We start from the raw sequence: 13,507 nt of genomic DNA on the forward strand, positions 1-13,507 counted from the left end.
AGAAAGTGAGACAGGACAGCTTAAGAAAGAGAGTGACACTGAGACTTGAGACATAGTGGACAGCCTTGCTGGAAACAGAGAGTGAAATAACATGGCTGTAAACAGAGAGTGTGAGAGCATGGCCAGAGACAGAGAAAGACAGTGAGACGACATGGCTGTTGAAAGAGTGTGAGACAATATAGTTGGAGACAGAGTGTGAGATTTTGTTACTGATAAAGAGATTGAAACAGTGTAGAAAGATACATAAATATGATTTTTGTCTAAATCATGGTTGGGCATAAAAACAGTGAGACTGTGAGTTTGGTTGGAGGTAAAGAGTGAGACAGTTGTGAATTGGAGCTATTGTGTCAAAGCGTATTGTTCGAGGTAGAAAGTGAGCAACTGAGTGTGCTTTGTGGTAGGTGAAGATGGGCAGTGAAACAGAGGACAAGGTTGGAGACAGAGAGAAAAACAGCACTGTTAGAGATAAAAAGTGAGACTGTGAATAAGGATGAAGATAAAGAGCGAGACAGAAAGGTCTCACATGTGTCAGGCCTAACAGAAGATTCAACCAAACAGCTTAAAACAATGATATTACTCACAACCCCACTTTCACTAAACACATCCTGAAAGTGTTTCTTATATTAGCTTGTTGTTCCAGTGTGAACTACAGGTTTGTCTCTCAGCTGGACTGCATAGTAAAGCATGGAGCTCCGCTTTATGACGCTGTCTGATGTGACATTAGTGCAGTGTTGGTGTGCATGATGGTCATAATGTTGTAGCAGCACTGACATTTTTCTAACTTCCCCGCTGCTCTCAGGCTGCTGCTGTCTTCCTTGCACAAGATCTCTTTTATTGTTTGAGCGTCACGAGCCTGGCTGTGAGACTCGCTTTAGGTGAGAACATCTGCCTGACAAATAATTGATTGAGCGGATGAATAAATGAATATGTTTACTGGTAACCACATACAAACCCCACAAAATATTGCAACCACTCGTCAATCACAATTTCTGTCCTTATGTCCATCTAGACTTTGCTATTAATTTTTTACTCTAAATGAAATCATGGATTCTTACATTAATGCGTTCACTGCAAATCTTACGCAAGGATGGAATGCCCCTTTTTTTTTTTTTACATTGTTTTGCTTAAATGTATTTATATTTTCTGAAGTATATCTGTCAAAACATGATATAGGCAGAATTAAATTTCAGTTTGACTATATGCTAAACTTTAGAAACAGCAACATCTGGCAGCTTTTCCCACACTGCCAGACAAATACAGTTGAAATTTCTGGGCAAATGTTCATTTTCAGTGGTTATTTTTGTACACATCTGTCAGTCTAAGATATTTAAGCCTGCACAGACCAAAGCAGTAAGCATAATAGTAATTCTAAACTCCTTCAGTTAGTGCAGGAATGACTTCCTGCCCCACAGAGTCTCGTTCAGGCAAAGCTTCCCACCCTATTCTGAAATACTGCTGTAAAAAAACTGATAAACAATGCTATGGAAATGTATGTAATGTGTTTGAGGCCCCCGCTTATGTCGGAGTGTGAAGTCATGGCATGTTCTTGCTTTATCGTGTTAGCTAACAAACATTTTATTCATTAGACTTGTCAAGCTTTTGACCACCTTTCAGTTCATAAGAATATTAGCTTGGTTGTGTAGATCATTGGTTTTCAAAGTGTTTTAGTAGATAACCCACAATGATCAAAGATAATGTATTTACTATTCAGTTCTTGTAATTATTTGCATGTTTTACTAATTATTTGAAATAAATGGGTTTAACATCAATATCAATAATTTAGAGGGTAGACTTTAAGACCACACTGAAAGACCTTAAAACTGTTTAGACCTCTGTACTGCACGTGCAAAATGGTAAATAATTATAGTATTTAAAGTATTTATTTACATTCTGTCTTTTAAAATGGATGTGCCAAAGTCGAAGGAACATTAAATGTACAGGTGACTAAATTCACTTCCTGACTAGTCACAGGAAACGAGTAGTCATTTCCTGTTGAATATTACTTTTGTCTCCACACTACAACGTGAAAACATCTTTTAAATGTATCTACTTTTTGAACTTTCACTGTGCATGGAAGTGTGGAAACAAATACAGTATGTGTTTTTAATTGATCTGAATTAGTGTGGACATCACGTTTATTTATATATCAAATTCATAGAAAGCCAAAATCTAAATATAGATATAGATTTAGCTCATAATTAACAAGCTAGTGGTGACACAATCTAGGTGATACCAAATATTGTGATCATACAGGTAGTCGGCAACTTACGACCATTCGACTTTACGACCACAATCGCTAGCCGCGGCGTATGACAGTGCGAACCATCTTCCGGCATAATTTCACAGTACTGTACATATAGCCTACTCTACTTATGACCAAATCGTGTTACGACTGGTCTGTCGGTACCAATCGTGGTCGTAATTCGACAACTACCTGTAAATCATTCCTTTTCTACAGCTGTACAAAATAAATTAATAATTAGTTCTTTAGTGATTAGTAATTAGTGTTTTGAATAGATGTTCATATAAGCACCATAGTCATCAGCAGCTTAGTTACAGTGGAATTTTCAGGGAAGCGAAACATGGTTCCTATGTGTGGTCATCATTGTACAAATTGAAATATTGTATGAAATAAATAATTAAATAGTTGGAGGAAGGTGGATTTATTGACTGTATGGTGTGTGAGGAGTTTTTTTTTTTACAGTAATGCTATTGAGAAATGTTCTTTTTACTGCTAGTCTAAATACATCTAAAGACAAATACATCTTCACGTATGTTGTTCTTATGCACATCACAAATCAAAAGCAAGCCGTGATCTGCCTGCTTTTATGTCACACGAAGAAGCTTTGTAATGCGAAGAAGGATTCTGCAGTGGTGTAAATGTGCACAGAGATATGTATCTGTGTATGTTTTCGAGTTTATGCGTGTCCATATGTGCACACTTCTCTCCTGTTCAATAATTCATCAATTCAGCGCTGCAGGGAATCAGACAATGATTTATGGCCTGTGATTGTGCAATGTCTGGATTTATCAGGACCATAGAGAGAAAATTGAGCACAACTACAAAAGGGCCGCATTTGCGTTGTATTTGATCAGCATGAGAACTCATCAGACCGAGAGGGAAGGATGCATGGAGAAAAGGAATGGGGGGATAAAAGAGAGGAAGGAAGAAAGGTAGAGGCAGGTCAGGAAGGGGAGGGGTGTGGAGGTTTCATTAAGGGATCATGGCAGCCTCCTGGTGTTTCCTATCTTCATCCTCTGATCCACATAACCCACTCTGCCTCGGCCTCTCCAATTAATATGGAACCCTTACAAGAAAATTTGAGTTTATTGATTTAATCGAAGGCATGCATGTTTCTAACAGGGAAAGCTATTCAGATGCGGGGAGGATAGATAAGTGATCCCAATATGGGGACAAAAGAATGATGTAGGACAGAGAGAGAGAGAGAGAGAGAGAGAGAGAGAGCATTTACTCAGTTATATATATATATATATATATATATATATATATATATATATATATATATATATATATATATATATATATATATATATATATATATTACTGAGTAAATGCTCCATTTGTTGTTGTTGTTGTTGCTGCTAATTTAATTTGGACTGGGCTATTGTGGGGACGGGATATTGAGAACGGACTCTCATAATGGCAGCGCTCTTGGTAGCAGAAAAAGAGCAAGGCTGAAATCCTAGATTATACCCTCCACCCATGACACCTCCCACTCATGGAGAGGCATTGGGATGTGACCACGGAGACAGACGGGTTATTGCCTGGACAGATTTCTCCCTGAGTTCATTTTCATTTTCTTGATTTTCAAAGTGGCCAGTGATCTGTAACAGGCCCTTCAGCAGGCAGAGAGAGGGGGCAGGAGCACAGTGGACAGAGGTTAGTCCACTCTCGCAATGGAAAATATAACTCAGACCAGCTCTCCTCCCTTCCTTTTCTCTCTCGCACTGACCACATCTACAACTATCCTTCACAAATTACAGGGTTTTTTTTGTTTCTTTACTGTGGCCTACATAATTGTCTGTGCTTTAATAAAAAGAAAAATCTGAAACCCTTACAAATGCTTACAGATTTAAATGTAATAAAAGTTTAAAACCATGATTATTCCAGATGTTTACATTATTAAATGGATAGTGTTATATTTGCTGTTGAACCTACATGATTTTCAAAGGTGGTATTAGTTGAAATGACTGGTTTAAACTTACATCAGTTTGTTCACTTTTGATGGAAAATAACTTATCATTGATTTTTATGACATTAAAATTAACATTTGCAAAATAGGTTTTAAATAACCGGACATATAACTGGGCTTGCAAGAATGTACAGGCTGTTATTTCTTATCCGAGTTTTACATAGTGTACCTGATTAAAACTCAGTGATACATTTTTAGGCTGGTATTTTGCAAAGCTCTTGATGCTATATGTATATCATCAAATATTTGATCGTGCGGCAGAAGTGTCAGAAGTGCTATCTTTGTTCTGTGGATTAAGTAGCTAGTGTGCCGACTTCACCGGTTGTTCTCTCCTTTGTGGGTTGCCTTTTGGTCTTTGCTGTCACAAGTTCTGAAGGTTGAAGAGAAAAGCGGTGTCAGGAAGCTGATTGCTAGCACGGAATTTCTAAGACAATCTGAATCTCATATTCAGCTACTTTGCCACAGTGGATTAAGATGATCTAAGAAGGCTTTGTGGGGCTCGATAAAAATCAGGCGCACTGGAGAAAGGAGCACCGGGAGAAATTTTTCCCTTTTTGTCCTTCAAAGTTAATTGTTAAAGTTTTTTTTCCCCCTTGCTGTTGCATGTTCTTAGCGAGAGGAAAAATAAAAGAGCTGGAATGTTGTGCATGAATTTATTCACCACAATTTAATCAGGTTTTCTGAAAATTTTCCAACTTCAGATATGATCGTTTGTTACTCTTTGAGAATGATGAAAAATTGTGCATGTCATTAGTCTTTGGTCTAATTAGTCAACAGGTCATTAGTCTTATGACATACTTTAAAACTGATGACTTCTAGTGTTGAGTGTGTGATAGTTCGTTTAAAATGACCACTATGCCTCGCCTTGATGCTGTGCATTTCTCCTGATGTGAAAGGTTTAGTTGAGAAGTGAAGATTAAAGCCATGCGGAGAAGTGGCACAATGCAGTATTAAAATGACAGAGTGTGTGTGTGTGTGTGTGTGTGTGTGTGTGTGTGTGTGTGTGTGTGTGTGTGTGTGTGTGTGTGTGTGTGTGAGAGAGAGAGAGAGAGAGAGAGAGAGAGAGAGAGAGAGAGAGAGAGTGAAGCAAAGTGCTCCTCCAGTAAATCTCGACTGTCTGTCTGTCACTGCCCAGTTAAAGGTTACTGTAATCTGAGCCGTGTAACACTCGAGTGGGCTGGAGAATGCTCTCACCAGTTAATAGTGCAGCTGTGATAGATATAGCCTCAGCCAGGCAATAGAGTAGCTAAGAGGAGAGGAGAGAACGGCTTAGCTCACCCCCTCTTCTGGAGATTCCAGAAGAGCAGAGAGGTGTCACATATACACACTGTGCAGCTTGGCTGTTTGAATTGTGAAATTAGAAACCTTTACTGACAAATATTACTCCTCAGCTTTGGGCTTGGCAGCCTCTTTCACATCCATCACTTTCATGCCATAAAGTCTGTCCAGAGATTCATGGAAACTTTCCAGAAGCTTTTTAGACTTCTTTTTTTGTTCTTGAAAGCATGCAGTTATTAGACAAATGAAGTAAGGCTTTGCCGAACTTCATTCTTATTCTTGGCAGTGTGCTTTTTTTTTTTTATCATAAGGCAGATAGTCATTAATTTACAGAATCAACGGCGGGAACATCTTTTGTGATCTCATATTAATTTTTTCCCCCCGAATCCACCCTTCGGCAAAAATTACTCACATCGTTAAAAAATATTTAATTAGGCTGCAGTTTATCCATTGCTCGCAGGGGAGAAGGGATTTGCATGAAGCAGGTCACATGGCACAGCGGTGAGGGAGATTGGATATGAGCGGGGTTCAGGGGGTCACCGCCTTTGCCAAGGACTCCCATTTGCCAAGGTCAGCCAGGTAGCTAGGTTTCCCCCCGGGTCCCCATTCAAAGACGACAGCTCCAATTGGCCTTTAATTAGGCCCTTCCTTTAAGCCTCTGCCTGCTGTTGGGTTAAAAACCTGCTCTATACTTTAACTCTTTGCTGTTGAGTTTGGAATACAAAATGTTTTGAGTTCCAGCACAGCCACCAAAAAATATTTACAACTATGTTAGTGCATAAAAAATACATAATAACATCCACATTTGCTTAATAACTTTAATCAGAATTAATCAGTAGTTATGCAATATAAAAACAAGTGATGTGTGCAATGAACATATGGGAGAAAAAACACAATTGAATAACTAAATTTGTGCTAAGATTTTTGTAGTAACCATAATATTAATAATAATTAAATAACCTAATAAATTTCAAGATTTATTTGAAAGATTAAAACTTGAAATAGTCAACAGCTCAAACTTGAAGTAGCAAACCAGATGTTCTGTTTATTCTTTACACTATAAATATATATTTATATACTATAACATACTATAATTATAAATATTTTCACTTGTTTATACATTTTTTTACTGTTAGAGCAAACCTGCTGAACTTTAAACTATATATAAACTACTGAACTAAACTAACTGCTATACTGTTTAACATATATTTGTAATATATTTTGTAGTTTGTCAACTTATAGCAGAGCACAATTTCAAAAAGAATTGCAGTTTGTTCGAGAAGTTACATGTTTATAGCAAAGTTGGCTGGTAAATTCATCTGTGATAGCTGTTTTTGCTAGATGCACTATATGGACAAGTTTGTAGACACCTGAACATAAGATTTTATGTGTTTTTTTTATAACATTTTACATTTATTTCGCATGTAATGCTATAATAACCTCCACTTCTCTGGGAAGATGCACTACTAGATTTTGGAGTGTGCTTGTGGAGATTTGTACTCATTCAGCCACAAGGACTTTAGTAATATCAGGTACTGATGTAGGTTGAGGAGGCCTGGGGTGCAGTCAAGGTTCCATATTACCCCAAAGGTGTTCAATAGGTTTGAGGTCAGAGCTCTATAGAGGCCATTCAAATCTTCTACTCCAGCCCATGTAAACCTTGCATTGGGTCTCCCAGTTCAAGTGGGGGCAAGAATTAATAATCTCTTTTTTAAAGGGATAATTTACTGTACTGTAATTTCCGGACTATTAAGCACACCCAAATATAAGTCGCACCCACTGAATTTTACAAAGATTTTTATTTTAAACATAAATACGCCACACCTGTCTATAAGCCGCAGGTGTCTACACTGAAACTAATAAACTTTACACAGGCTTTAATGAAAGACAGTGTCTGTTACATGACTTGTATCCAAGAAAGTAATTGTTCACTGTCTTCCTCCTTCCTTTCACAACTATTTCTGTCAGGAGTTTCTCTTTTGGCATCTTCGTGCGTAAAAATCACCATCGGTGAAGCTTTTCTCCCGATGCGGTGCAGCTCAGAACACAGGTGAAGTGCGTTTTTTCATGCTCGGTTGTTTTCAGCGTGACGAATGATTCGCATTTCCTGTTGACAGTCCGAGTAAACGGCAGGTCAAACGTCAGAGGAACCTCATCCATATTTATGATGTGGTGCGGCCCAATTCAGTGGGAGCGCGATTTGATATAAAGAGTTTCATTGGTTCACCTGAACCCGTTCGGCAATTTCATTGGTATAATGTTACGGGGCTCAGTTTTTTGGCTTGAAGCTGGTGAAACCGGGAAAAAACCCAGAAAAATCCATAAATTAGCCGCTTCGTTGTTTAAGCCGCGGGGTTCAAAGCGTGAGAAAAAAGTAGCAGCTTATAGTCCGGAAAATACAGTATATTTTTTGAAAAGTACTTTTTAACACAGATATTTACTCTTTGGTAAAACAAAATGAAACGGGTATCGATCTATAGAATGGATTCCGCCGATAGTCCCAGCTTCTTGATTTTTCCTGTAACTGTGCATTTTGTTTTATTATTTATAGGCATTTCGCCTCACACTGTGCCACTTTATTGTGTGCTTGCACGTGTGGCCCAGGCCAAATGTTGGAGAACTCCAGGCAGGTTAAGTGGCTTAGAGCAGGAGGTGAGCATGTTTTGAGTTGATGCCAAAGAGTAATTGTGTCATAATAAGGAGGATGAGGGCTGGCATGCTCCCATGGCTCTTCAGCAGGGTTCAGTGACACTTAACAAAGAAGCCGGAGGCTCCGAGGGCAAGAGAAAGCGACCAGTGACAAAGAAAAGCTATCACTAGTGTTTCATACTGTGTGTGCATGTGTTTATGCGTGTTTGCGTGTTTGTGTGTGTGTGTGTGTGTGTGTGTGTGTGTGTGTGTGTGTGTGTGTGTGTGTGTGTGTGTGTGTGTGTGCGTGTGCGTGAGAGAGTGATTCAGGGGAGTGGGGTCATCGTTATTGGTTGTTGCAGGGGTTATTACATTCATTAAGCAGTGAAAGATAGAGAGTGGAGGTATAAATTGGGCTGGGGGCAAACAGGAAGGAAGCCGTCGATCATGTGATGAAAGTTGACAGTGGGGATTATGGGTTTGATGGAGCAGAACAGTTAATAGCAGATAGCTGACATTTCTTAAAACCCTGCTAATTAAAGCTTTTCCTTTTTTAAACCAAAGCACAAAGTCTGTCCTTCTTTCTCTCTCTTCATGTTTAGAGAATCATGTGTTTCTATTAATCCGTGCCAGTCAGTCATAATAAGCCAGAAGAAGAGAGATGAGGCTGTGGTTTATATTGAGAGTCCTTCTACAGAATAAATGTGTTGCTGAGGGCACAGCCAATGCCCCCCTCTACTAAGCACAACCTCATCTACGATGCAAAAGCTCATGCAGTAATCCAAGTGTCCTTTCTGCAATCACAGAGTATAATCTGCTGCTCTCTTGTAACGCATAACGCCAGTACTTTACCACATCCACCTGGTGCACAACGCATATTAGAGCTGGTATTATTGTTAGCCCTCCCCATCTCCCCATCGCTGAGAATAACACTGCACAAGTGCTTTGTGGAAACACTTGTGTTGAAAAGTAGGCTCATTGTAATACAGTTAGAACAGTCGACAGGGCCGTGTTCATGAATTATAATAGACACAAAAGGTTTGTCTGCGGGAGACCTGGGAGAGAGAGATAGCTTTGGCATTTCATCTCCATTCGGAAATAGATTTTTTAAAGCACTCAGTGTAATGTATTCAGTGCACTGTTGCTGGCATACCGACATACTGTCATCTCTCTTTATTATTCAAGCTTAATCCAATTGCTCATTTGAATCGCTATCATTCCTCCCATCCTCATAATCCATGGGGCTGTTTGTCTCTTGAGGTTAAATACAGTTGTAAAATCCTGCTCTCCTGTTTTTGGGAAGGCGTTTTAGTTCAAAGCGAACTTCAAGCTTGGAATCGAACCGCAATGCATGACTCACCACATTACATCCACAGTCCACTTTGGCATTCATTTACAGAGCATTTAGAGGTTTTTAGAGCAAACACATGCCTGCTTTGCACTGAAAAAAAAAACATTGTTATACAATAAAAAGCAGATACAGCAAATCAGGAAATAGGAGACATGTTAATTTGCCCTGTGCTCAGACACCTGTTGGTGTTGCCTTGTTGCCATTACAGTATATGCACAGGATGTGAAAATGAATTAGAATTAATATGAGATTAAATCTGTATGTGTTTTTCCTTATTGTAAAGTAATAATTATAAAATTGCTTTTTCTGTGCAGTTTGAGATATAAAAAAAAAAGGACCAAAAATGCTAAATTCACATTACTGAATGGTAGCCAGCTGTGTGTGTGTGTGTGTGTGTGTGTGTGTGTGTGTGTGTGTGTGTGTGTGTGTGTGTATGCATTTGCGTCACACACAGCCTGATATTTTCAGGATATTTGAACAAAAAATAACAAAAAAATCTAATCCACAATGTGAGTGAGGTAGTCCTAACAAAGTCTTCCATCACACTATCGTATAAATATTTCCCTCATGCTCCTCTTTGTTCCAGATTATTAACTATTACACATCCAGGACATTGTTGTCATCATGTCTTCTGTGTATGAATTGTTTCAGCTTGGAACAATAACATTTTGAGGGAGAGCACATTAAAGGGATTATTTGCATGTAATCCTGAAACATCCCCGAGACCAGATACACACTGGGGGAGTTTTCCTTTTGCTTGTCCTCTCTAAATGAAACTTTCAGCCTTTTCTTATCTGTAAACTTGTGCTCCTAGCATGGAGTGTTTAGGGCACAGTATAGCTTGATGCTTTCAGAAAGACAGCAAGCGAACTCACCTCTGTATTAAAAACATAAAACTGTGTGTTGAAAATATAAATATAACATTTATAATAACACTTCCTAGTCTTTACTAGAAACATCATTGATTATCTTGGAAAAAATGATAAAATTGTCTATAGCAAAATCAGTGCATGAGAGTTGAAAGAAATGTAATTAAAGAAGTAATATATATATATATATATATATATATATATATATATATATATATATATATATATATATATATATAATATTATATATAATGTTATTTTATTCTGTGTACAGGTGGAGTTGACAGGCAGCAGTGTGTTTGACTATGTGCACCCGGGTGATCAGGTGGAGATGGCCGAGCAGTTGGGGATGAAGCTTCCTCCAGGCCGGAGTCTGCTGTCTCAGGGAGCCGGGGCTGAGGATGGAGCAAGCTCAGCCTCCTCATCCTCACACTCTGAGACGCCTGAACCAGGTAAGAGAAAAAAAATCTCTCAAATAAATTGTCCAGTTTTTTTTATATTTTTAATCTAGATTGAATTCACATAAAATCTATCTAGTGTTATGATGAAAATAAAAGATGAATATTATGACATTTAAATGTTCCTAGATTTTTTTTTAGCTAGTTTATTTTAGATATATGGCTGATATTAACAGTGAAGATAATGAGTGTGTGTCCTTTGTGTGTCCTTTCATCAAATAAGAAAACAAGGAAAGAAATGCATTTATGAATTTGGCTTCTCTCAAAAATCCTGTAAGGATTTCTCTTTCCTCTTATGGTAAGTAGTTACTAGTGTTAGCAGTGGAGATTTTAAAAATTATTCTGCTTATGACTAAGATATTCTGTCCGACGAGCTCATGTTAGTTGGCTGGTCTACATCTTCATCTTCAGGTGTTCATGAACACGCATTAAGCCCTGACTAGCAGAGGTGGCAAAAGTACACACATTTTTCAGGTCCAGATTCTCATGTTTAATACTCTGTGAAAAGTTGAAGTACTGACTACACTTTTTTACTCAAGTTAAAGTGAAGATGTTTGGGCTCTGACAAGTCCTTAAGTAAAAAGTAGCCATTACTACTACCTGTTTTAGTGTTATGCTGATAACTGGACGTCACGTCATATTAATATTAGAGCTATGGTGTTTTAAATTGCGTAAATTAACAGGACACCAAACCGAACTTTTGCTATGTTTCCACACAGACAGTTAATAAGATTCCCGGAGAAACATCTCTGGGTTACACATGTAACCCTAGTTCCCAGAGGGAACGAAACGCTGCGTCAAAACGCTTTGGGAACGCCCAAAGCGTTTAGACGCAGCTCGAACTTCCCGAATGGGGAACGTCTCTGGGTTACGTATGTAACCAAAGTTCCCCGAGGGAACGAGACACTGCGTCATAACTCGTATCTCAATTTGCTCGCACATCAAATCAGTTTTCCATATTGAAAATACTTAAAATGGCATTAATCCGTTCCAACCCTCAAAATGACACCCCGTTTTTATGTTTCATGTTATTAAATTGGAAAATACATTTCTAAATAACAAATCTTGTATAAAAACATAATAGAAAGAGTATGTAAAGATATAATAAGGTTTTATTCAGTGTATTTTCCTTGGAGATGAGACGACTTGAGCTAACGAAAACACCGGTGGGGTGTGTGTGTGTGTGTGTGTGTGTGTGTGTGTGTGTGTGTGTGTGTGTGTGTGTGTGTGTGTGTGTGTGTGGAGAAAATAAAAAAGACATAATCCTCTGTCTTCACACACGCAGTAATACCGGGGGAATGCAGTGCCAGGCTATTCCCAAAATACCGCTATGCTCCTAATAGAAGCGCAACATATTGCATTTAGTGTCTTTCGTTAAAGCCTGTGTAAAGTTCATTAGTTTCAGTGTAGACTTATACACAGGTGTGGCTTATTTATGTTAAAAATAAAAATCTTTGTCAAATTCAGTGGGTGCGGCTTATATAAGGGTGCGCTTTATAGTCCGGAAATTACGGTAATTTAAAAATATAAATTCTATTTATATATTTTTTATGTCTGTGAGGCAAGTATTTACTGAGGTTCAAGTTGTTTTACTTATGTGTCTGTGAAGAGAAATGACGGACGACAGAGAGCGCTCCATGACTGTTTTCTTTATTTTACAAAGGCACAGCGTTTTGTTGTTATTATGAGTGAATACAAATAATCTATTGCTCTTATCTGTACAATCAAAAAAGACAATTCCAAAGAAATGTAATTTCGGTTCAGCATTATGAGGAAAAAATGCCACAAAATCGTGAGAAGAGGTCGTCCAACCCCGAAGCTAGCTAGCTTGTCTCAACCCGGGAAAGGGTTTGTTCGCCACTTCCAGACCAGTGAATACGAGTAGTACCACTGGCTTACAGCCTCTAAGGATCGGTGCAAATTATGAGTCTGCATCTCTGGTGAGTAGGTTGTATTTTATTTTAATTTTTAATGGTTGTCATGTTATTAGACAAATATTGATCCTGAACTGCTCCAGATGACGTAGGTGGCACAGTTGCGGTTGTAGTGTAGAGGTTTGAAGTTTCTGGGTTTTTTGCTTTAGTGAAATCTTATTCACCCTCCATATGCAAAATGCCTCTCTCTCTGTAATGCCACGCGTTGTTATATCGCGTTTTTGTATTGTATTGATGGTTTCTATAATTGCGACGTCATAGTGGTAGTATTAAGAGGTGAATTAAGTCGGGTAAGTCCCAGCTGAAGGCCCAGGTACCAAATGCACGGCCCTCTACTGACGGATAGTCACACACTCTGTGATAAACTTTTTGATGTACTTTTAGCATTTACAAATTTCTTGGAAAAGTCTTATAGTAATCACAAAAAAGTCGTAGGCACTAATGCTGCCATGTTGTGCTGCCAATGAAGGAAAAAAGAAATTCCCAATTCTAATTGAGTCTGGTTTCACTAAATGTTTCTTTCCCTAGTCATTTTAGGGACTTTTTCCTTGCCATCATCAAACATTACTTTTTAAACACTATTATTGATTCAAATAAAAGGTTTTAAGCAAATTTTCATTTGTTGCAACTTTTCATGAAAGATAATCATTGTAGGTTTACTTATTTAACTCCCAGTTTAAAATCAGCTAAAACTTCTTTTGTGATTATAATACTCAGTTTAAATTGTCTTGATGATTACTTGACAAAATGAGTAAATAAAAAAATAATGTTTGTT

General features: G+C 38.1%; 1 protein-coding gene across 4 annotated transcripts in view; it reads left to right on the top strand.

Moving 5' to 3' along the window:
* Positions 1-13,507, top strand: part of npas3 (neuronal PAS domain protein 3) — a 231,625-nt gene that overhangs the window by 177,940 nt on the left and 40,178 nt on the right. For all 4 annotated transcript variants that reach the window (XM_083544123.1, XM_083544124.1, XM_083544126.1 and 1 more), the window contains one exon: positions 10,615-10,792. In XM_083544123.1, coding sequence (XP_083400249.1) covers positions 10,615-10,792 — 178 coding nt within the window. The remainder of the gene's footprint in view (positions 1-10,614; positions 10,793-13,507) is intronic.

The sequence above is a fragment of the Silurus aristotelis genome (assembly GCF_946808225.1).
Source record: "Silurus aristotelis genome assembly, chromosome: 6".
NCBI classification, from domain to species: Eukaryota; Metazoa; Chordata; class Actinopteri; order Siluriformes; family Siluridae; genus Silurus; species Silurus aristotelis.